Below are 26,351 nucleotides of genomic sequence, written 5' to 3'. Positions count from 1 at the left end.
TAAGTGTTAGACACTAGTTCCTGCCTGTTGGATTCAGAGTTTTGAATAGGGGTCAAGCGTAGCGCATTATGAAGAAAATACGGATGTGCATTTAGGAAGACTTTCTGGAGGAGGCAACATTTTTGCTAAGTTTTGAAAACTGAGTAGAGACTGTCTCCAAGCAGATAATGAAATGGTAGGGCACTCTGCTTAGAGGACATGGCAAACACAAGGGTGTAGCGGCAAGCAAATAATTAATAAACTAAAGAAAGTCTGATAATCTCCTTATCACATAATGGGGGTATACTCCTATGGAGGAATCCAGTGGACTGGCCCTCTGTAAGGGTGGTTCTTACCTTGCAGACAAAATTCTCTTTCATTTCCTTGGGGGCTTTCACCAGCAGCTGTCAGAGCTGTCATCCACAGAACATATGTCACTCTGGGCTGCAGGCTGTCTATGGGATGTGAATTTGGGGAGATCCTATAGGGAATTTCTGAAAGGAATATAAAGGAGGAAAGGCATGCATTAAAGGAGATACTTGAATGTGGGCTTTTATTCGTATTTATTTGTTAGTGCTTTGTTTAAATTGAAAAAGAAAAGCACATTGCTATTTTAAAATAGTCCTAATTCATTGGTACTTAATACTTTAAAAGACCCTAGACACTATCATTTATGAAGGCCCCATGTCACAGTATATTAAAAGAATATACTGTGTATATTAAAAAGAATATACACAGTATATTAAATTTTTTTTCTGTGATAAAAATATTTTCAAAGAATGTGTATTATTTTGCTTTTGAAATTATTTAGCTGTAGTAATTCCTTTTATTTCCTATAATTAAGAAGAGATGGCAAGAATACACAGAAGAACTGTACAAAAAAGAGCTTCATGACCCAGATAATCATGATGGTGTGATCACTGACCTAGAGCCAGACATCCTGGAATGTGAAGTCAAGTGGGCCTTAGAAAGCATCACTATGAACAAAGCTAGTGGAGGTGATAGAATTCCAGTTGAGCTATTTCAAATCCTGAAAGATGATGCTGTGAAAGTGCTGCACTCAATATGCCAGCAAATATGGAAAACTCAGCAGTGGCCACAGGACTGGAAAAGGTCAGTTTTCATTCCAATCCCAAAGAAAGGCAACGCCAAAGAATGCTCAAACTACTGCACAATTGCACTCATCTCACACGCTAGTAAAGTAATGCTCAAAATTCTCCAAGCCAGGCTTCAGCAATATGTGAACCGTGAACTTCCTGATGTGCAAGCTGGTTTTAGAAAAGGCAGAGGAACCAGAGATCAAACTGCCACCATCTGCTGGATCATGGAAAAAGCAAGAGAGTTCCAGAAAAACATCTATTTCTGCTTTATTGACTATGCCAAAGCCTTTGACTGTGTGGATCACAATAAACTGTGGAAAATTCTGAAAGAGATGGGAATACCAGACCACCTGATCTGCCTCTTGAGAAATTTGTATGCAGGTCAAGAAGCAACAGTTAGAACTGGACATGGAACAACAGACTGGTTCCAAATAGGAAAAGGAGTTCGTCAAGGCTGTATATTGTCACCCTGTTTATTTAACTTCTATGCAGAGTACATCATGAGAAACGCTGGGCTGGAAGAAACACAAGCTGGAATCAAGATTGCCGGGAGAAATATCAATAACCTCAGATATGCAGATGACACCACCCTTATGGCAGAAAGTGAAGACAAACTCAAAAGCCTCTTGATGAAAGTGAAAGTGGAGAGTGAAAAAGTTGGCTTAAAGCTCAACATTCAGAAAACGAAGATCATGGCATCTGGTCCCATCACTTCATGGGAAATAGATGGGTAAACAGTGGAAACAATGTCAGACTTTATTTTTCTGGGCTCCAAAATCACTGCAGATGGTGACTGCAGCCATGAAATTAAAAGATACTCCTAGGAAGGAAAGTTATGACCAACCTAGATAGCATATTCAAAAGCAGAGACATTACTTTGTCAACAAAGGTTCATCTAGTCAAGGCTATGGTTTTTCCGGTGGTCATGTATGGATGTGAGAGTTGGACTGTGAAGAAGGTTGAGCGCCAAAGAATTGATGTGTTTGAACTGTGGTGTTGGAGAAGACTCTTGAGAGTTCCTTGGACTGCAAAGAGATCCAACCAGTCCCTTCTGAAGGAGATCAGCCCTGGGATTTCTTTGGAAGGAATGATGCTGAAGCTGAAACTCCAGTACTTTGGCCACCTCGTGCGAAGAGTTGACTCATTGGAAAAGACTCTGATGCTGGGAGGGATTGGGGGCAGGAGGAGAAGGGGACGACAGAGGATGAGATGGCTGGATGGCATCGCTGACTCGATGGACGTGAGTCTGAGTGAACTCCGGGAGTTGGTGATGGACAGGGAGGCCTGGCGTGCTGCGATTCATGGGGTTGCAAAGAGTTGGACACGACTGAGTGACTGATCTGATCTGATAATGTTTCTGACATTTATCAGGTATATTTGAGAACTCCTGGGGAGGAAATTAAATGTACAAATTGTTTTCAATAGAATTTTCAAGAAATTCTATTTCCTAGAAATTTGTGCATTTATCAATTAATGAAATAGACATTTAAGTTACATTTATTAATTCTGATTTCCCTTTTTTTTTTTTTTTTGATAAGTTCTGGGTATTGGTCTTGGTGGATTTAATCTTTGATCTGCTTCAATTTGACATAAAATCTAAAAAATGAGAGCAATAGTACTTAGATTTATTTTGGTAGTTTAAGCCTAGATTGTCAGTTCTTTATACTTTCAACACCCCTGCAGGTTCTCAGCAGGGAAGATTTGGTTTTTGAGCAATGTGTTGATGCTGTTTTTCTCCTCCAAGAAACATGAATGTCGGTAGCATTTAGTAAACAGGCAGTCTCCTCCTCCAGGGATCTGCCGGGTGTGAGTTTCAGAGTGAGCTCTCAAAAACTGAGGGGAACTGTAAAATTAAGGCTGGAGCTTCTACAGGTGTAGTTTACTTGCTCAGCAGACTTGTCCATGTGCTGGTGATCAAAGTGGAAACCAGAACGCAGCACTGTGTGCCTCAACATCATTTATGGGCTTACAAATCCCAGGGTGGGGCTTCCCAGGTGGTACAGTGGTAAAGAATCCGCCTGCGAATGCAGGAGATGCCAGTTTGATCCCTGGGTCGGGAAGATCCCCTGGAGAAGGAAATGGCAACCCACTCCAGTATTCTTGCCTAGAAAATTCCATGGACAAAGGAGCCTGGTGGGCTACAGTCCACGTGGCCACAAAGACTGAGTGACTGAGCACACACAAATCCTAGGGCAAGTTAGATTTTCCCCCTGCTTGCTGAATTTACTTCAACAGTCAGACATATTTATTATGCATACAAGACACTAAGACACAGAGTATGCCTCAACGAGTTCACCATCTATTACTAGTAGGGATAACAGACCCCATGACACTCCCACACCCCTGCTTACTATGGGTGACCAGCAAGATGGAGCCCTGTATTATTGCGTTCACTCTGCCCAAAGGAGCTAAGGCCTCAGCAGATCATTTAACAGCTGTGACTATCAGAGCAATTCCTATATTTTCCATCCTTTTGAGAAAAAGTACCACGTGGAAAATTCCTAACCCTACTTCAACCTGATGAAATTGCTTGCACAGACTTCAGCTATATGATTAAACTAAATTGTATCTCATTCCCAAGGCAGGGGACTAAAAAAATAATTTGAGAGAGACTTTCTGCTCATCTTGCTGCAGCAAAGCATGCATGGTGAGCATCAGGGAGTCAAATGAGACATTGGAACACAAGGGAAGGTGTTTGAATAGTTTTCTGGGCCAAAAATGTTTACATACACACACACACACACACACACGTGCATATATTGTATATATTTGAAGAATAAAAACAGAAGTTATGGGAGGAGCAGGGAGGAGAGTGATGGTGTCAGCAATCTGGTTGGCAAATAGGTTGAGTTGAGTAATGAGAGAAAGAAGTCATGCAGGAAATACTGGTTCTGCTGCCTCATCTGGGCTGTGACCTGGCAGAGATAAAGGAGGCCATTCAGTCCTTAGGTCTGAAACTTTAGGCTGATGGTGGTTAAATGAGAAAGGCACCAGTTTAGAGGCTAATGGTTGCCAGTTATCTGAAACGTGGCCAGTAAGAAGGTCAAGTGGTACCAGGCAAAACTGTTGTTGTTTAGTCACTAAGTTCTGTCTGACTCTTTTGTGACCCTGTGGAATGTAGCCCACTCAGATCCTCTGTCCACGGGATTCTCCAGGCAAGAATACTGGAATGGGTTGCCATTTCCTTCTCCAGGGGGATCCCCAACCCAGGGATTGAACCCAAGTCTCCTGCATTGGCAGGCAGATTCTTTACCACAGAGCCACAAGGGAAGCACACCAGGCAAAACAGTTGCATGGTTACTAGAAATTAGCTTTGATCTAATCATCTGCATTGATTTAATAAAGTGCAAGGCAGTATTCACCCATTTGTTACTCAAAAAATACTGTTCTTATTAAACACCTACTGGATGCCTGGCTGTACTGCAAGTAAGGGGGAGACAATGATGAACTAATAATCATGGCTTCTGTCTTCATGTTGGCAAAAACAGCCAAGTAATAATAAGTAGAGGGTGTGTGCCTGTAGAGCAGTGCGCATGGCAGAACCCACACGCTTCCAGAGGAGTGGCAGTGTGCTGGAACTACCTGGGGAAGCCCCACCCCAGCGCTACGCCTCTCTCCCAACCAGTCCAGGCCGGGTGAAGTGCTCTTACTGAACCCTGCTTGTGCTGTCAGAGGCCAGGCCAGAAGACACCTACGACAAGGGTCCTTCCTCCTGGGAACTCCATGCTCCTTTTGCTGTTGTCAAGCCTTTCTGGTTTCTTTCTCTCTCCTCCCCAACCTACTGCCTCCTACCACTCTCTAGAAACTGCACCTGTGGATTCGCCAACAATTTCTGGTTGCCAAATGCAACAGGTAGTTGTCAGTCCTTGATTAAAGAATTTACATCACTTGTGTGTAGTTTTCCATCACCCTGGGTAGACTGTGAGCTCTCTGAAGATAGGGAACAGGTCTTATTCATCTGTAAGTGCTAAGAGGGAAACTATCTAAACTGGTATAAAATAGGGTTTGAATCTGCACCTTCTTCCTTTTAAACTTATTTTAAAATACCATTACACAGACTTCAGATTCATCAGATTTTTTGCAAATAAGGTAGGTAATTTCTTCAACATCTACAAGAACAGATTTTAGAACTATCTAACCATGTTGATCTGTTATAAATAGACATCTCAGTTTAAATTCTATAAAAATTAACATTTAAGAGGGAGCAAATGTCACATGAAGCATTCCAAATGGCCCAGGATTGCATCAATTGATGAAGCACCACTGGGGGCACATTCAGAACTGACTAACCCTGACAGTGGGGAGCAGCTACGTTCAGTGATATGCTGCATTTAGAAACTGTGGATTATTAAGCAGATTGTTGTAAGGTCTCATAGTGGAACACTATAGAACTGTTAAAAAGAAGAATGAGACAAGTCCACATGGACTGATGTGGAAAGATCTCACTACGGATTGATGTTTTTTGTTGTTTAGCTGCTGCTGCTGCTAAGTCGATTCAGTCGTGTCCGACTCTGTGCGACCCCATAGACGGCAGCCCACCAGGCTCCCCATCCCTGGGATTCTCCAGGCAAGAACACTGGAGTGGGTTGCCAGTTCCTGCTCCAATGCATGAAAATGAAGTCGCTCAGTCGTGTCCGACTCTTAGTGACCCCATGGACTGCAGCCTACCAGGCTCCTCCTTCCATGGGATTTTCCAGGCAAGAGCACTGGAGTGGGGTGCCATTGCCTTCTCCAGTTTAGTTGCTAGTGAGAGGCAAAGTAAGGTACAGATCAGAATACAGATGGTTATCCCAAATGTATGCTGGTATACGCATTGCATTTTCTTCTGGAAGAACACATGAAGAACTACTAACAGCTTAAGTATAGAGGAAAGGATAATTCCCACTTTATATCTTTCTGAACTATTTGAATGGTTTTACCATATGTAAGTATTACTTATATAATAAAAAATAATTAGCTTTAAAAGTCATAACTTTTAGAAAAGCAATACTGCAGATCTAAGGTCAAGAGAGAGGACCAGTTCCTCAAGTTTGCCAGGTAAAAACCACTCTGCAGGCAGCACTCTGGCACCTATATGGCAGGTCGGCTTTGTTACATTCTTCTTGAACCCAATAATTCTTACTAAGGAATAAAATGGTTGCTTCTTTATGATACATGCTCCTGAAAGAACTCTGGCTGCCTATAAATACGAAAGGGAGGTTCAAGCCAGGAAAAATAAAACAAAACTGCATAAATCAAAGATTAAAACATTAAATCTGGCAAGTGATTTGGAGCTGCTCAGTGAATGAGTGATGAAATCACTTGAGATAATACTCTAGCCAGAATTTAATTGCTTTAGTATTATTGCATAATTATGGGTCATAAGGAGTTACTTAAATTGTATTTTATCCATTTAAGGAGAAAATAACATGCTATGATGGTATTTGCAAGTGTGGGGATTCAAAGGTTTTCCAAACGCATTCCCCACAAACCTCAAGGGTCTATATAATGATATCCAAGTGCCTTTATTGCTTTTTGAAATGCTGTCCCCATATAAGTGAGCTCCTTAAGAGCCTCATTCATTAACTTTATTTCTTCCATTGCTTGGCATGTAACACATATTCAGTAACTGTGAGTGTGTGTGTGTTTAGATGTCTTTTACTTTTCTTCATTCAATTAACTTTACACATATTTATTGAGCACCTACTAAGTCCTAGGTACAGTGCCAGCACTTGCACAGCTTGTGTTTTCCCAACACCTAAACAAGAAAGGCCCTGTTGCCTTTGTCTCTCACACATACCACAAAGCTGAGGCTGGGAGTTGGAGTCCCGTTCCTTCCAATATATCCTGTAGTGGAGGATGCAGCCCATTTGCTCCCGGGCTGGAATTTCATCCCATGAAATTAAAACGCTCCCCTTTTCCTCTGAGATGGCATTAATGTGGGGGCCACTCAGTGGTGCTGTGAAGTAGAACATAGGAGGCTTTTGTCACCCTCCAAATCCAAACCATTAAACTAGAGCACAATTGGACGAAAGAGCCCAAGACTCACCTTTGTGCTGGGAGTTACCCCGGGTGGAGTTGCACCCTCCCTGGTCCCCTGCAAGTGCATGCACGCGGATTTCATAACAGATGTAAGGTTTTATGTTTTCTGCAAGACATAAAGACAGAGGCTATTCCAGTTCAAACAAGGGTTTAAACAAAACCACACAGACAGCTTCTGAAACAAAACTCACTTTTAAGGAAAACCTTCGACTTCTACAAATAAATTATTTGCTGTTTACAGCAAAGTAAGGGTGATGTTTTGTAGGCACAGCACTTGAATGGCTCTTCTGATTCCCCAGATACTTATCATGATCTGACAGGGCAGTGTAGGTGACACATTCTGGTGTGACTAATCAGGGTGCCGCTCAGTGTAATCTACCCCTTTGCCCCGCCCTGCCAGCCCCCAGTCCCCCCGCCACAGCCCCCAGTCCCCCCGCCATGTTCCACTCAGGTCTCAGTTGCCTCACAGCTTGGAAGACTGGGAAGATACCTGGGGATGCTAATACTCCTTCCTATCTTTTAAAGTGCTACACTTTGCAGTTTTCTGTCAGCCATAAGGTTTATTGGCACTCTCCCCTGCCCAAACTCCTTATTTCCATGAATCTCAAATGTCAATTTCCTGTAAAGAAAAGGCCCCTGTCATAGATACTGCCCGTGACTTATCTTTAAACTCCCAATGAAAATTTAAAGGAAAAAGATTACTTCTGTTAGGTAACTAACTGTAGTCTCACATGGGCAGAGGAAGGACTCTTTCCCACATTGTTCAATGCCCTGCCATAGGTAGGTCGGGTCCCCTACACTGACAGTTGATTAGGGTTTTACATTTTCTTTTTGGGAAGAGGAATTTTATATCACAGAATAATTTACTACATTGTGTGTTTTCTATAAAAATCCATTATCCCTTAAATATTCCAGCAAGTAGGCAGTACATAAAGCCCAAATGTGCAACTACTACTGTCCATGAGGAGATAAAAACTCATGCCATGGGCAAGTTCCAAATTGTATTCATGAGTCAAGTGAAGTAGAACAAGGCTGCAATCAGCTTAGCCCTGTCATCTAAAGATGCTTTGTGGGTGGCATCCAGACCCAGAAATCCAAAGGGCAACATGGAATATGGAATTGCTTCATTTGGGAGGGGCTGGTGCCTGGCAGCTCTGTTGCTAGTTCTGGAAGGGACCTATCAACCACAGTGCCAGGTGGGAGTTCCAGATGAGCACATTAGGCAAACGGTTTCGTTGCATTTTGCCATGCAAGGTGTGAGTTCAGGGCAGAGGCCTTGGGAACTGCGGCATCAGAAACTTTGGGCTTCTTGTGAATAGCCTGCCCCTAGTGGAGGAGGGCAGGCTTCGCTTGTGGCTCCGATGGTAAAGAGTCTACCTGCAATGCAGGAGACTGGGGTTCAGTCCTGGGTTGGGAAGATCCCGTGGAGGTGGTCATGGCAATCCATTCCAGTATTCTTGCCTGGAGAATCCCATTGACAGAGCAGCCTAGTGGGCTATAGTCCAGGGGGTCACAAAGAGTCCGACACAACTGAGTGACTAACATGTGGAGGAGGGAAGAAAATGTGGCTCCATAACTTAGCTGACTCTTTTTTATGAAGAGTAGAGCCCGAGCAAGCTTGTTCCCCAATTCTGACCTTAAGAACTCCTCCTGTTTTCCCGGCTAATTCTTACTTGTGTGTGTATGTGTGCTCAGTCAGTCATGTCTGACTCTGCAACCCCATGGACTGCAGACTGGAGGCTCCTCTGTCCATGGAATTTTCCAGTCAAGAATGTTGGAGTGGGTTGCCATTGCCTACTCCAGGGGATCTTCCCGGCTCAGGGATCAAACCTGCCTCTCTTGGGTCTCCGGCACGAACACACCCTAATCACTGTCTGCTCCCCACCTCAGAAATTCCTTAGCCTTTGCTGCTGGTGGATGAAGCCCATACTCTTAACATTTTCATTTCTTTTTAGAGTCTGGCCCTGAGTTCCAGGCTTATTTCTGAAGACTCCCATGAATGCACACACACCTGGCACTCCTAGGCAAAGGTTCTGTCTCCCTATTCATAAACTGTCTCTCAAGTGGTTTTCACAGAAAGCTAATTTCACCTGTTAAGTCTGGGAGAAGGCAAACACTAAATGATCAGCAATGAGAGGCAATCATAGAGGAAGTATGATGGGAGCATACAGAAGATGAGCCCCAATAGGTAGGCATGAGGGAAGGTTTTCTAGACACCATGATGTCTACGTTATCTGTAAAAGGAGTGGTTATATAATAAGGTCAGAACTGTTTTCACCTAGACAAGACAGGACTGACAGTCTCTAGCCTAGACCCCACCAACTTATAATCCAGGAGTTGAACTTCACTGTAGCCCATTCCAAAGCATCCAACTCTGCCCCAGCTAGATGCTGGGAAAAAACTGGTAAGGGTCTTATGGCAATGAGTTATCTTACTGACTGGAGAGGGTAACTTTGAATTCGTGATAAGTATGAATTAGGTAAGTTTTAAGTGTTTATTTCTAAAAGTGAAGTGAAAGTGAAGTCACTCAGTCGTGTTCAACTCTTAGCGACTGTTACGTCAAAACAAACTCACAGTTAATCAAGTGTTTTCAGGTAGGAGAATGACTTGAATTAATAGTTAATCTCATCCAGTATGATTGCTTTTATTCAAATGAATATGTCTGAAGTGCTTAAGAACATTTTAGTTTCTTAAGTATGGAAAAAATTCTCTCTTGTCATTTATTTTAGGCACTGTGTATAGAATTAATAGAATTTCTAAAAAGAAAGATCTGTAGGGACTGTATAGTTCAAACTATCCCAAAGGGGTAAATCCTAATATAATAAGTGTTTATAATTATATAGCAGTTTAGAGTTCAGTATCTACTGTTTCGTCTGATTTGATGGACATAACAGTCATAAAGGGCTTCCCAGTTAGCTCAGTAGTAAAGAATACGCCTGCCAGCACAGGAGATCCAGGAGACGCAGGTTGGATCCCTGGGCCGGGAAGATCCCCTGGAGGAGGAAAGGGCAACACACTGCAGTATTCTTGCCGGGGGAAATCCCGTGGACAGAGGAGCCTGGCGGGAGTCCACAGGGTCACAGAGTCAGACATGACTGAGCACGCATACACACACACACACACACCACACCCTTAAAGGAACACTGATTCCACCTCAGCAACTCTAGGGACAGAGAATGCACTGCCTTGAGGGGCAACAACTGTCCTATTAGAGACCATCAACTGTAAGGGAAGTACTTTCTCAAAATTGAGCTGACATCTGTCTTCTTACAATTTTTATGCAGAGGGCCTTCATTCTGCTCTCCAGACAACAAAGGACACATACCCTTTCTTACATACATATTGAAGCCAGCAAGAGTCATCAACCACCTCCCACCCCAATCTAGAACACTCTCCTACACACTAAATGCTTTCCGCATTAAAAGTTCTAGACCCTAAAGGCTTGCTCACCTTCCTCTGATGCTCACGGGGGTATCCAGGCAGCATTCTCTTTAAGTACCGTGATTAAAATTGAACACAACCCACTAGAAGTCTGAGTAGCCAGACTCTAAAAGAGGCACACAGTTAAGGACTGGGTCATGTATCATGCACCATGCTCTGTTTTTTTCATCTGTGAAAATCTTGCCTCCTTAAGCAGGATGTGTATATCCTCCTGGACAGGTATAATGGTTGTCATGGTGTAATGAAAATATTATGGGATTTAGAGCTTCAAAACCTATAAAATCTTAGCTCCATCACATATAATACTAATACTGATAGCTAGATTATTGAGCACTTAAAATGTGTTAGGTATTGTTAAAATGTTTTCTCCTTCAATTAGTCTTCACAATAACCCAGTGAGGTAGGCAATATTACCCCCATTTTCCAGATAAGGAAACTGAGGCACAGAGAAGTTAATTTGCCCTGGATCATACACTTTGATAAGTGACAGAGCCAGGACTCAAATCCAGATAATCTGGCTGCAGAACTTTTCATCACTATGCTGAACTTATACTTTAAAAATCACACTGACATTTTTAACACATTAAATTAACACATCACTGCCATACAGAAAACACATTTATCAACATTTTAAGGGAATACTTCTCAGTGCTCTGTGGTAACCTAAATGGGAAGGAAATAAAAAAAAGAAGGGGTATATATTGGGTTGGCCAAGGAGTTCATTCAGGTTTCCTGTAATATAGAAATATATGTATAGCTGATTCACTTTGCTATTAGTAGAAACTAACACAACATTGTGAAGCAACTATATGTCAATAAAATAAATAAAAAAAATAATTTGGGGTGATCTGCTGGCCTAGATTTTCATTAATAATCTTATGATGATTTTGCTTTATTGTAGAATAACAATTAGTAGGAGAAAAATAGAAGGCGGAAAATACTGTAGCTTCAGCTTCTGAATGTGTCAGCACATGTGCGTGTGCGCACACACACACAGACACACAGACACACACAGACACACGTGCCTTGTTCGTTGAAATTCATCCTGGAAGATTTTCAAAAAAGTGACCATCTAACTAGCTTAACTCTAGAATGCAAATAATACCATTTCTCTTCGGGAAAATTAAAATAAGAAATTCCCACTAATTGGTCTTTGGTAACATTCATTGGTAAGTAAGGGAGGCCTTTGAGTATTTCAAACACAAAACAATAATAGAAGCTGACAGTGGCTCACAGAGTAAGACTTCAGAGTTTGTAATTAAGAACTTGAAAAAAATAAAGAACTTGAGATGTTGCCCTTTAATGTTTGTTGGGCAAATATGTCAGCCATCTCCGGTGCGATTAGGACTAGATCTCTCTGACAGAAGAGGTTAAGGATTCTTTTCACTGGTTAGAAATAATAAGCCCCATTTAGGGACTGCTTCCATGACAGCAGAAGGGTAAGCATCAGACTCTGATAGGAGGAAGACACACACCACTGCAATCATTTATCAAAATGGTTAAACAAGCCTTTGGCCGCCTTGTTTTCCAATTGTTCAATGTTGCTTATAGACTCCCCGAGTGGCTCAGTGGTAAAGAATTCACCTGCCAATGCAGGAGACGTAGGTTTGATCCCTGGGTCTGGGAAGATCCTCTGGAGAAGGAAATGGCAACCCACTCCAGTATTCCTGCCTGAGAAATTCCATAGACAGAGGACCCTGGTGGGCTACAGTCCATGGGGTTGCAAAGTGTCAGACACGACTTAGCGATGAAACAACAATAACAACAATGTTGCCTATGCACAGGATTAAATGATTATTTATGACATTTCTTTTCAGTTTAAATTCATATTGTATGATACAGAAATTTAAGATGTACTCCAAAGATAAAATGAAATAGAAAAAAAACACTGATTAACTTCTGTCCAATTGTTTGAATGCATTTTCAGATGCTTTCCATAACTTGATATATGTAACCACTGACAGATTTGCAATTTGAGGATGAGAGAAACCAACTGTCATATAGATAATTCTGGGTTTATTATCACACAAATAATAAGCAGCAGAATTGGAAATGAAAGATCTCCTGGTTTCCTCATTTGTAATAATGGGGGAAATAACTCTTGCTACATACGATTTTTCTCACAATTAAATGAACTCCCAAATGTAAGGTGTCCATCACACTGACTGGCTACTACTTAGCTCTCAGCCATGCTTGTTGGGTTCATTATTTACTCATCATATATGGCACTGTCCCAGGCACATGAGTTTTCAATAAATCCTAGAGGTTTTAGTCAATCAGTGGGTCTTCTATGGCTGCAGTGGTGCACCCTGATGGGCTCTAGGTCATCACTGCCCCTCTTCTCACACAGCTGTAACTGAGAGCATGGCTTTGGGTTCCTGCCTGAAGTTTCCTTGAAAAACGTGAACTTAGTAACCCTTGAAAAGGAAGGTGAATATTAAGTACCTGAAATCAGAGCAGACAGTCTGTAGGGGGGACTCCACAACCAGCCAAGAGGGGGCTGCATACCAGCCCCTGGGTGGAGCTCCCTCCACTCCACCACATATTCCTGCACAGCAGCGGTAGCTTTCTCTGGAGGTGTCCACGTCACCATGAGCTTGTCCATGCCCTCTGACTTTGCCAAGACCTGTTGAGGAGCCAGCAACTCTTTATGGGGAAAGGTGGGGGGGAAAAAAAAACAAAATCACAGTGGAAACAGATATAAAAAACAACTACCCAACCCAGCAAAGTTGTGGCAATAACCGACGTCTTTTAAAGGACTTCAGGTTCACAGATTTTGTTCATCCAGCTTCTCAGTTCTTGGAGAACAGGCATCGGTGCCAGGACCCTGTGTAGTGTTATTTATGGAATTATTTCCCCTTCATCTTCCATTTCACTTTCCACTTCTGTGTCCCCAAAGGTACCTGCTCTAGTGATCTATAATATGCATCCTTCTAATCTACCTTCTATATGTTTATTTGCATATATATGTGTCCTTGAGAATTAGTGTTGCTTTCAGTTTGTGTGTTGTATTTTCCTGAAACACATTTGGAGTAAATCTAGTGCTTTTCCTAACTTTTATTTTCCCACTCAACAATATGTTTCTATTCTGCTGCTATATGAAAATCAAGCTCATTCCTTCAGATTACTGCCTCAACATGTTCTTTGTGTAGTCTCCAAGTGACAAGCTTTCTTCCAACTCTTTGTCAGCACAAACAAGGATGCAATGAACCTTCTCTTGCATGTCCTTGTGTGTGCCTATGTAAAAGTGTCTCTCTCATTCTCTTACACTGTTGGTAAGAATGTAAATTGGTATAGCCACTATGGAGAACAGTATAGAGGTTCCTTAAAAAACTAAAAATAGAGCTACCACATGACCCAGCAATCCTACTCCTGGGCAAAGATCTGGAGAAAACCAAAATTTGAAAAGATGCATATACTCTGATATTCATTGCAGTACTCTTTACAATAGCCAGGACATGGAAGCAACCTCAATGTCCACTGACAGAGGAATGGATAAAGAAGATGTGGTACAAATATACAATGGAATATTACTCAGCCATAAAAAGGAACGAAACAATGCCATTTGCAGTGACATGGATGGACCTAGAGATTGTCATACAGAATGAAGTAAGTCAAAAATAGACAAATATCATGTAATATCACTAATATGTGTAATCCAGAAAAATGGTTCATATGAACTTATTTGCAAATCAGAAACAGAGTCATAGATTAGAAAACAAATTTGTGGTCACTAAGGAGGAGGGATGGGATGAATTGGTAGATTGGGATTGACATATAAACACTACTATATATAAAATAGATGACTAAGAGAAATATCAGTAACCTCAGATATGCAGATGACACCACCCTTATGGCAGAAAGTGAAGAGGAACTCAAAAGCCTCTTGATTAAAGTGAAAGTGGAGAGTGAAAAAGTTGGCTTAAAGCTCAACATTCAGAAAACGAAGATCATGGCATCTGGTCCCATCACTTCATGGGAAATAGATGGGGAAACAGTGGAAACAGTGTCAGACTTTATTTTTCTGGGCTCCAAAATCACTGCAGATGGTGACTGCAGCCATGAAATTAAAAGACGCTTACTCCTTGGAAGGAAAGTTATGACTAACCTAGATAGCATATTCAAAAGCAGAGACATTACTTTGCCAACAAAGGTTCGTCTAGTCAAGGCTATGGTTTTTCCTGTGGTCATGTATGGATGTGAGAGTTGGACTGTGAAGAAGGCTGAGCACCAAAGAATTGATGCTTTTGAACTGTGGTGTTGGAGAAGACTCTTGAGAGTCCCTTGGACTGCAAGGAGATCCAACCAGTCCATTCTGAAGGAGATCAGCCCTGGGATTTCTTTGGAAGGAATGATGCTAAAGCTGAAACTCCAGTACTTTGGCCACTTCATGTGAAGAGTTGACTCATTGGAAAAGACTCTGATGCTGGGAGGGATTGGGGGCAGGAGGAGAAGGGGACAACAGAGGATGAGATGGCTGGATGGCATCGCTGACTCGATGGACGTTGAGTCTGAGTGAACTCCGGGAGTTGGTGATGGACAGGGAGGCCTGACGTGCTGCGATTCATGGGGTCGCAAAGAGTCAGACACGACTGAGCGACTGATCTGATCTGATCTGATCTGAATAAGAACCTATTGTATAGCACAGGGAACTATATCAATGTTCTGTGATGACCAAAATGAGAAGGAAATCTAACAGAAGAGTATTGTTCAATCGCTAAGTCGTGTCCCACTCTTTGTGACCCCACAGACTGCAGCATGCCCGGCTTCCCTGTCCTTCACTATCTCCCAGAGTTTGCTCAAACTCATGTCCATTGAGCCAGTGATGCCACACAACCATCTCATCCTCTGTTGCCCTCTTCTCCTCTTGTCCTCCATCTTTCCCAGCATCAGACTCTTGGAATCAGATGGTCAAAGAATTGGAGCTTCAGCTTCAGCATCAGTCTTTCCAATGAATATTCAGGGTTGATTTCTTTAGGACTGATTGGTTTGACCTCCTTGTTGTCCAAGGGATTCTCAAGAGTCTTCTCCAGCACAATTTAAAAGCATCAATTCTTCGGCACTCAGCCTTCTTTATGGTCCAACTCTCACATCCAATCATGACTATTAGAAAAACCGTAGCTTTGACAATTAGGACCTTCGTCGGTAAAGTGATGTTTCCACCTTTTAATATACTGTCTAGGTTTGTCATAGCTTTTCTTTCAAGGAGCAAGCGTCTTTTAATTTCATGACTGCAGCAACTGTCCACAGTGATTTTGGAGCCTAAGAAAATAAAATCTGCCACTGTTTCCACTTTTTCCCCATTTATTTGCTATGAAGTGATGGGACCAGATGCCATGATCTTAGTTTTTTGAATGTTGAATTTTAAGCAGCTTTTCCACTCTCCTCTTTCACTTTCATCAAGAGGCTCTTTAGTTCCTCTTCGCTTTCTGCCATTAGGGTAGTGTCATCTGCATATCCGAGACTGTTGGATTTTCTCCTGGCAAACTTGATTCCAACTTGTGATTCATCCAACTCAGCATTTTGCATGATGTACTCTGCTTATAAGTTAAATAAGCAGGGTGACAATATACTGTCATGACGTACTCTTCTCCCAAATGTGAACCAGTGTGGAGTGGATATATGTATATGTATTACATAACTGATTCACTTTGCTATATAGAAACTAACACAACATTGTAGAGCAACTATACTTCAGTTTTTTAAAAATAGACTTTCTCTACATATAAATGCACACAATTTTTCAATTATAAACTAAATTCACCCATTTCCCTAAATATGGTCAGACTGATCTCTAAAACAGTAAATCAGTTGACCCTCCAACAAGAAAAGCATGAGAGTTCTCATTTCCCCACCAACATCTGGTATTTTCTTTCTCATTTTCCCAAGCTGGCACATGTAAGGAGGTATTTAATTGTGGTTTTATTTTCGTTTTCTGATTTCTTACAAGGCTGAGCTCTTCACATATTACTAGCTGTCTGACTTTCCCCTTTTCATACCTCACTCATTTTTTTTTCTGTTGTATTTCCTGTCTTCTTCCTGATTTGCAGAAATAACTTCTATATTCTAGATATTAATCACATGTTAGTTTTCAACACTAAAAATATCTCACTCTAGTCTTTCAAGTCTCTTAATTTTATGATGTGTTTGTTGAACATAAATACTTACTTTGATGTGGATAAATTTACCACAGTATGTGTATTTTGAGTCTTGTTTATAAAATCCTTCCATTCTGGGGTCACAAAGATACTTAACTACATTTCCTTCCATTTGCTTTTGGTTTTATTTTTTAAATACCTTTCATATTTAGGTTTTTAATCCAAATCTAGCTAAAGGGTGTGTGTGTGTATGTGTGTGTGTGTGTGTGTGTGTTTAAAGGAAATAAGCTTTATTATTTTTTCCACACAACAGGTCACTTTTTCCAAATGTGGTACCACCCCTGTCACACACTAAGCTCCACATATTCATGGGTTTTTGTGTGGATCAGCTTCTTTACCAGAACACACTGGTCACATTACAACGCTCTGTGACACCTGACTATTTGGTAGTTAAAGTCCCTCCTCATTTTGCTCTTCTTTTTTTCAAAGTGATCTTGCGTATTCATGAAACTTTATTCTTCCATATAGCTCCTATAATCAGTTTATGAGAGTCCTCAAAAATTTCAGCTGGTATTTTTATTGGAATTATATTAAATTTACAGCTCAGTTCAGGGAGAACTGATATTGTTACAATGTTAGGTTGTCCCATTTATAAATATGATGTTTCTTTGAAGTTGTTTGGGTCTCTTTTTATATCTTTTAATGGAGTTTCAAAAATTCCTCCTTAAAGTTTTAATGTGCTTTTTAAGGTTAATTCCTAGACATGTTATACTATTAGTTTGCTATTAAAATGGCATCTTATTTTCTACTTCTTTTCCACTATGAATTTGTGTGTGTTATTCTTATTCTAGCCGACCTTCTAAACTCTCTAATTAGTTCTCATAATTTGTCTATGGCCCTTGTTAAATTTTCCATGTAATAATCTTATTAGTTGTACACTTAAAATCTCTTCTTCCCAATCTTTGAACAAATCTCATTTCCTTTTTTTTTAAATCTTGTTGCTAATTTTAAAAAAGAATGTTCCCACATATCTTTATTAAGATGATGCTTGCTGCATGTTTTTGGTAGAAAGTCTTTAAAAAGCTAAAAAGTTTTCCTTTTTGTTATAGCTTTCAAACAGATTTTATTTTTATAAAATACTATTTATTTACTAAAAATTTTGTTTTACTAAATACATTTCTATATCTGTTAAGAATATATCCCCCTTTTCTCCTTCAGTATTAAAGTAATGAATTACATTGATACACTTTTCTGATATCGATCCATCTTTGTATTCTTGGGGGCAACCCTGCTTGATCATTCTGCACTCATTATCTTTTCTCCTTTCTTCTTAAAATAGACTTTATTTTTTAAAGCAGTTTTAAGTTCACAGCAAAATTGAGTGAGACGTACAGACATTTTCCACACACCCCGACCCCAAACACGCATCACTTCCCCCATTATCGACATCCTGCACCAGAGTAGTACATTCTGTAAGATTCTTGATAAATATGTTCAAATATTTACCCTTTCATTCACGTTTTCTCTTAATTTCTTTTAATTTAATTTAATTTCTTTCTCTTAATTTCTTTTATGCAATTATCATCACTTATTCTTTCAATGTCTTAAGTCTTCTTATTTTTCAAACTCTTTTCCCCTTTTGATGACTTTTAAGTTTCTCACCCAATCTTCCTCTCACTCATTCACTCTTCAGATAAGTCCTTTCTGCTATCCAACCCATTGGGTGAGTTCTTTATTTCAACATCTGAACTTTTCATATTGAATCTCTATTTAGGGCTATTCCACAACCACCTGTTTCTGATTCATGTTCCCAGTATCCTCTCTTATCTTTCTAAGGATACTTCTTATGCTTACTCTAAACTCTTATTTATTCAATTATTTCTGGTTGCACTGGGTCTTCATTGCAGTGAGCACGCTTTCTCTAGTAGCAGTGAGCAGGGGGCCACTCTTAGTAGCTGTGAAAGGCTTCTCTCCTGTTGCAAAGCAGGGTCTCTAGGTACATGGGCTTTAATAGTTACAGAACATGGGCTCAGTGGTTGTGGCGCATGGGCTTTAGTTGCTCCACAGCATGTGGAATCTTCCTGGACCAGGGATTGAACCCATGGCCCCTGCATTGGGAGGAGGATTCTTATCTGCTAGACCACCAGGGAAGCCCTTATTCTAAACTCTTGGTCTTTCTATTGTGCTGATTATGCGTCCTACCACCCAAGTAGTCCCACTTGGTGCCTTTCCTTCCCAGAACTGTGCCCCTCAGATTTCTCCTAATTTTCTCCTTTGGGGTCATGTTTTATTTCCTTGGATTGATCAGCAGCCTTGACCTTCATTTTTCTATGGGGGGAGTCGTGAAACCTTAGCCAGAGCTTGTGCTCCTCCAGGTAAGCTTAGGTGAGGAGAAGGAGCTTTTCAGAGTGGAGAACCAGAGAGCCTATAGTGATGCACCCTGAGCTCTGCTTGGCTCTTAGGAGGTGTACTTGGCAGCTCCGGAACCTGCCCATGCCTCTGTGGCTGACACTGCTCTTCATGGGAGAGTGGGGCTGTCATTCTCTTCTATAACTGCCAGACCATGGGGTTGGGGGGCAGGAGAATATCTCAGGCACTCTTCATTAGGTTCCAGGGCTTCCTCATAGTCATTCTGCCCTGCCCTCCAGACTTTCCTGCCCCATAGTAAAAATACCAAGTAAAATACCATAGTAAAAATACCAAGGCAACAAGGGGAAGAAAAAGGAGTGCAACAAGCCAGTGCCACCTCAGTCCTCTCCATTCCTCACTATTCCCCATTCACAGGTTCTCAGTCATCCTGTCCTGTCTCTCCTATGGATCTTTGGGTGGGTTTGGTACCTCTGTGTTAGCTACCTTGCCAGGAACTGGAATTCCCCAGCCCTGGTTCTTTGTCTTCATTTGCCTTGGTATCTTATTTTCTGGCTATGCCACAAATTTGTTTTTGTTTTGGAGAATAAAACGTATTCATTCAGTAAATATGTACTGAGCACGTAGGGTTTGAAAGACTCTTTGCCAGGTGATGGGCTAACACAGTCAATCAACTTTTCTAACCGCTGGTCTCATTGCAATTAGCTAAGTAAATCAACTTGGCATTGCCCAGTCTCTGAGTCACCACACTTGCCAGGAACCAGCCTGGATTTTCTCCCCACCGTGTTTGCCAGGGCATGCCCTCTCTTTTAGAACTTGGCTAACAACTCATTTCTGTGACATCTTTCAAAATTATTCTTCAGCCTTTATCATTCAAATTCCCTCTACATTTTCATTAAGAGCATCTGAATAGAGTTATGAAGTTCATACGGTATTTGGAAAAATTGCCCTCCTGACAGGTGGCCTGGTTTTCAGTCTAGCGTTGCCACTAATTGGATGTACGATCTTGGCTAAGTTACTTCACCTCCTGGGGCCTCAGTCTCTGACATCTGTGTGGGCCTCTATGGTTGTGCTAGCTTCTGACTCTGGCCATAATTTCCAAAATTCCTGAGCACAGGGACAGGTCTGAAATATTAAATGTGTTTTATTTCTTGACCAGTCTGTTTAGCACACATTCAGTTTTCATCATAAACCAACAAAATCATTCTCATACTTCTTGATATTCAATGCTGTGGCATATGCCTTTTACAAACAAGTTGTCCCCGCTTTCTCAAAATCGATACAATTCTGCCACTTGGGGCACTATTTTTCTCTTTCTGGGAAGAAAGCTATTTCTGTGAGTTGTGTGAACTACACTGAAAGAGAAGCAGCAAAAGTACATGGTACACTATTCCTACAGATCATGCAGAATTTGGGACACGAGAGCTCCCCGATGGGAGATTTGCAAATCTGTCCTCCAGGTCTCCCTAGGAGGCTTGACTACTTCTATTGGATGGCTCAGGTGTGGCCTTAAGAGAGGCAGTGGGCTCTTAAGATTTCTAGGACCAGGACCCTTTTAGCTACAGCCTAGGTCTAGAGAACTGTTTCAATGTCTTACTTTACCACCCCTCCACATTTCTCTATTTTGAGCCTCATCCTTAATGACACTCCTCCATTCTGAGAGGGGGAATTGTGCCTCTTATGTCTTTTTGGCTTCTAGATCCATCATCCTTCAGCTCCTCAGGAACTTCATTCCCTTAATGATCCCCTTTCCCCTTCCTCGTCAACTCTTTCCCACCCTGGTTCTTCTTTTCAACTTCTATGCCTGCTCAGATCTTACTTTAAAACAAACCTTGCCTGCATACCTGCACTGTTTTGCCTGGCTAACACCAACTCGTCTCTCTAATCTCTGTTCACACGAAGCCTCCCCTCCATGCCCATGTTTCTACTTTTCTCTGTTCCTAGAGTGCCCTGTGCATATCTCTTGTCTCACATATATCCTGTACTGCAGTTTGCTTTTTTTATATGATTGCCCCTCCCACTGGACAAAATGTAACTGTACTTTTTACCTATTGCTGAACTCCAGTTACCTTATATAGTAATCTCAATAAATTTTTGTTGAATCAATAATGCAGAGGCCTAATGAATGTGTCATTTTGAGAAGCTGTTTTCAAATCTAAGTAAAGAAACTAGAATGGGCCCAGAAAATTCAAGATGCTTACATCCTCAAGACCCATCTGCAGTGAGGTTTAAAGAAGTAAGGTATTTTGACATACTACTTTTTAACAAGAGCAGGATATTAAACAGTGGTAAGATCTCAATTTTCCCCTACAGGATCCCTTTAAAAAATTTACACATATAGTACTTACTCAATGAAGAAGCAAATTTGAGTATAAAAATCACCTGTAATACCACAATGTAGATATGACTTCTGTTGATATTTCCATGTACATTCTTCTAGACTTCTTTACTGTGCTAAAATGTCTATTTGTGTAAATTCTTATTTTAAATTGCATTATACCATGTATACTTTTGAAAGCCTACTTTTTCACTCATCATGTGCATCTTTCCACACCAATAAAAACACAGCTACAATATTACTTTTATGCTGGAGTGGGATTAAGGTGGGTGAAGGTTATGATATATTTAACCAATCTACCCTCTATTATAAAATTTTAGGCTGTTTGTAGTGTTTCATTATTTCAAAACCATTTCAACAAAAAAAAAACATTTTAAAACCATTCAACAAAAAAGCTTACATTTTTTTTTAAGCTCATGCCTTATTATTTGCTGAGGATGTATTATTAATGGCATAGTTTCCTGGTCAAAAGATATATTCATATTTGAAGTTTTTTATGTTACAAGTTGACACATTTCTCTTCAGAAAGTTGTACCAATTCATGAGCTTCCCTAGTGGCTCAACTGTAAAGAAAGTGTACCAGTTCACACAAAAGTGGCTTTTCCCCACACTTTCACCAGTATAGGTTATGCTGATGCTACTTACTCTTTTTTATTTTGATCTGATTGCTAAGGTTTTTTTTCTTTCAAAACTTGCATCTCATTGATTGCTAGTTAGGCTGAACATGTTTTTATATCTGTATTGTTCCTTTTATTTATTTATTTATTTGTAAGTGTTTATTTATTTATTTATTTATTTCACTGCCCAGGTCTTAGCCGCAGCATGCAGGATCTTCTAGTTGCAGGATGTGGGATCAAGTTCCCTGACTAGGGCTCAAACCCTGGCCCCTTGCATTGGAAGAGTGGAGTCTTAGCCACTGGACCATGAAGGAAGTCCCTATTCCTTTTATTTTATATTTGACTTTCCTGTTCATATCCCATTATCTCTTATTTATTTGAAAGTTATATGTATTTGCCAAAAATCTATCATATACTTTTCCTAAATTGCTCTTTGCATTTAAAACCTTATTTACAGTGTTTTTTAAAAATTCTTACTTTACTATGCATAAAGTTAAGCTTTTTTCCCATAGGTAATCCATCTTTTCCTTCAGGTTTCTTCTTAGATGCCTTCCCCACATGAGGCAGAGATTACCAGTTACCTACCAAATACCCTCTTCTCATCTTCTCTAGCAAGAGAACAATGTGTTTCTAAGTCTCCTTTGTAGTTGGGTGTGACCAAGTGACAAGTTAGGATCAATACTGCAAGTGTTGTTGTGTGACTTGGGGCAAAACTCCTCAAGAGTGAGAGGTGAGGCTTCTCCCTTCTTTTCTGCTGCCTAGAAGGAGACAGCTGGAGCTCCAGCAGTCATCCTGGACTATGTGGCAGAGGGTACAGAAGGAAGGAGGCTGGAGTCCTCATGAGTACAGCTGTCACACCAGCCCTGGGCTGTCTACCTCCAAACTTCTCTTCTATAAGAGAATAAGTAAGTCACTATAGTCAAGCCTCTAGAAAGAGCAACTACCACTCCTAAAAGAAATTCCTAACTCATATGCTGACCCAAGGGTATATCAATATTTATTTGTATTTTTATCTACTATATTATCTCTACCTTTACAGATATATGACTGAAAAGACTTATAACCAAGATTCAATAGTATATATAAGATGAGAATTCTTGGTAGAAGCTTCTTCAAAATAATAATTGCTAGGCTTCCCTGGTGGCTCAGGTGGTAAAGAATCTGCATGCAATGCAGGAGACCTCGATTCAATTCCCAGGTCAGGAAGATTTGCTGGAGAAGGGCTAGGCGGCCCACTCTATTATACTTGGGTTTCCCTGGTGGTTCAGCTGGTAAAGAATCTGTCTGCAATGTGAGAGACCTGGGTTTGATCCCTAGGTTGGGAAGATTCCCTCGAGAAGGGAACAGCTACCCACTCCAGTATTCTGGCCTGGAGAATTCCATGGACTGCAAAGACTGACTTTCACTTTCAGACCCCAGTGTGGATAAACTGTTACACTGAATTTTAAGGAAGAATCTAATTATAGAGTTTTATTCTATCAGGCATTTTTTGAAAAAGTTAGGCCGACAATCTTGACTAAAATACTTTTATAATACAGGTCTTGAAAATAGTTTTAGTATCTATTTTCTTCACTAATTATCAGCTTTAATCCTGACAAGGTAGCTTTCAGAGGATGTGACTATAAAATATGTCTAGCTAGCTGGGAGGTTTTCAATGTAGATAATTGGATACATATCTAAATTTGAATAATAAAGAGCTATAGTATAGCAATATTGTACTATAGTTCCTTACAGTCAGAATTTCATTTTAATATTATTGGTTTTCAAACATGTTTTGACTATAGGTATGCTTTTTCTAGAACTTGACAACACATATTACTCTTGCTCATGGAAAAATTAGCAAGATATTAGTGTTCAATTTAATGAATATTTCCGTAACTAACATTTATTGTTTATATGTGTGTGCATATTCTCAGTCATCTTCGACTCTTTGTGACCCCATGGACTCCAGTCCACCAGTCTCCTCTCTCCATGAGACTTCCCAAGCAAATGGTTTCCATTTCCTCCTCCAGGGGATCTTCCTGACCCAGGGATCGAACCTGTGCGTCTTGCATTGGCAAGGGGTTCTTTACCAGCTGAGCCACCAGGGAAACCCCAAACACCTATTATGTATTTATTAGTCTCTTTATTTAAACTCACAATGACCTGCAATTCAGGTAATGTAATCCCTAGTTTAGAGAGGGGGAAATTGAAGCTCAGAGGTGTTAATTCATTTGGATACTCACTGGCTAAAAGGAAATTTCAGACAGCCTTTGAAACCTGTTAATTTCAAAGTCTACACTCCTGTGCTACTCATACCAGGCCCTGAGCTGGGCCTGAATGAGCTAAGAGATTAGGAAGACAGTTTCCTACAAACAATATTAAAGAAAATTTGGTACTTACCTGCCCCACACAGATCCGTTATGTTAATGCGAGTGGGCAGGGAACTGCCTTTCGAGTTAGCTGCAGACACAGCCGCAGCCCAGTTCCCAGTTCTGGGAATTACCCAGGTCCAGGAAGTGTGTTCTGTGATGTTCTGTAGTGTGATTTCCCCTCCTGCCACCTTCTGCAAGGTCACTTGATAGTGGAGGATTTTTCCTCTTGCTTCCGATAGACTCAGATTCTGCAACAAAACACACTTACTTACTGTGTACTCTCAGACAAGGTCACTGGATGCTCTATGCTAGGACCTCATGACTGCCTGCAGCAGGTGACTACACTAGAGTGACCTTTTTTTTACATTTTTTCATTTCTTCCACCACACACTTATGCTCCACCAAGCTCCACCGCTTATAGAAAACAATCAGTTAACATTTTTAAAAAGTTAATTCTTAAAGAATTGTTTGGGAACAATCCCAGAAAGTAAGCATAAAACTAATTCTTTGTATTGTAACCCTGTTAGACAAGGACCATGAGAAACAGAATCACTGGAAATGGAGAGTTGCCCAAGCCTGTGTTGGCAGTGCCTGTCCATGCCTAGTGTAGGGAGAGAAAGGCATTGCTCACCAGACTTAAGCATCACAGTTTTCTTGCAAGGCTCTTCCTTTCATGGGGTGTGGCGTGACCTCAAGATGCTGAAAAACACACCTTAGGGTTGGCAAATGCCCCCTTTTCTGGTTTCCTGCTCCTAAGCCATCTTTTAATAATTTGGTATCCTATGTCTTTTATCTGTCAGGAGAGGCTGGGTTAATATGAATATCTGCTTCATTTAGAATTTGTATCTTCCACTTTAAGTGAAAAAACTGGCCTTCTGATTATAATTTGGCTTCTGAAATAATTAGCATGCTGCAAGAGGATGCTCCTATCTGCTGACTCAGGCCTTCTGGTTGGCCCAACAGCTGCAATTCTCACTATAAATTAATGCATGAACATCCAGCTTTTTCATATTTCAGGCTCTGGGAGCTTGAATGATGCAGGTCATGTCCTAGGTGCCTTTCTGGATCCACAAGGGCCAAGACTAGATTATAAAACATGGTCAATGCAATGGGTGAATGCCATGTGGCTGGGGGCATTTTGGGGTGCACGTTCAGCTTTTCCCTATAAGACATCCTGTGTCCTGGCAAGAACCACAAAGTTTTGGTGGGGCAAGTGTCCATCACAGCTGATCTTGTGTGGATTAAAACAAGTGAGTGCTTTTGACATTGTGATGTTCTGAACTGTTATTAATAAACATGCCCTTGGCCACAGAAGAAAAAAAAAAGATAAATAAGTAAAAGCTGGGTAGGGAAGACCATTCGATCAGGTCTCTCTCACTCCATCCTTCCCTACTTGTCTCTTTGGTAGCTCCAGAGGGTAGCACCCAAATGTACTTCCCAAGAGTTGGCGCTCACAAAACTCCTCATTCTTGCCAGGGACCCAGGAGGCAAATAGGGAAACAGCCTCTATTATGGCCCCCTCATTGTCCTTCACAGACACCTTGGTAATCTCATGCAATCCAATGGTAGAATGCTAACAGAAGGGGGGAAATGTCAAGTCCTCCTGGGTCCAACGAACCTACTTAGTGACTGCTGTGGAAATCTATCTGATCCCAGTGATCTGGTAAGCAGAGGTGTGGGTTGGAAAGAGTGAAGGAGGGCAGCGAAGGGCCTGGACCTATCTTGCATTTTCTCTTCAGATCCCATATTTTTGAGCTGCAAATATCAGTGAGAAAATGAAGATGGGGCCAACAAGTTAGACAAAGGAACATGGTATCCCTTGACTTGTGCTTGTATAAAATGTCAAACTCAAGTTTGGGGATAAAGGTTAACATCAATCAGTTAACTAATCTCCTTAACCAAACTGGAAAATGGACCTAACTTATCTAGCAAGGTCCATAGAATAAAAGATTCAATGAGTTCAGTGAGTCAGTGGGGAAACAAGTATTTAGCCAGCAGGCAGGTGGTCTCCTGAAGCACCTGAAAACAGTGTGATT

At 41.0% G+C, this 26,351-nt stretch overlaps 1 protein-coding gene across 2 annotated transcripts in view; it reads right to left on the bottom strand.

The window, feature by feature from the left end:
- IL12RB2 (interleukin 12 receptor subunit beta 2) overlaps positions 1 to 26,351 on the bottom strand; it is an 86,841-nt gene that overhangs the window by 13,313 nt on the left and 47,177 nt on the right. Inside the window, exons 9-13 of one of the 2 annotated variants that reach the window (XM_086394305.1) lie at positions 24,344 to 24,563; positions 12,987 to 13,187; positions 7,108 to 7,206; positions 6,859 to 7,017; positions 336 to 473 (exon numbers count right to left, since the gene is read on the bottom strand). In XM_086394305.1, the coding sequence (XP_086250431.1) occupies positions 336 to 473; positions 6,859 to 7,017; positions 7,108 to 7,206; positions 12,987 to 13,187; positions 24,344 to 24,563 (817 nt within the window). The remainder of the gene's footprint in view (positions 1 to 335; positions 474 to 6,858; positions 7,018 to 7,107; positions 7,207 to 12,986; positions 13,188 to 24,343; positions 24,564 to 26,351) is intronic. The other variant, XM_086394307.1, reaches the window with a different exon arrangement.

The sequence above is a fragment of the Bos grunniens genome, chromosome 3, assembly GCF_055505025.1.
Source record: "Bos grunniens cultivar Pamir isolate PY7600 chromosome 3, Bosgru_T2T1.0, whole genome shotgun sequence".
Lineage (NCBI taxonomy): Eukaryota > Metazoa > Chordata > Mammalia > Artiodactyla > Bovidae > Bos > Bos grunniens.
This window is presented reverse-complemented; position numbering and strand designations above follow the sequence as displayed.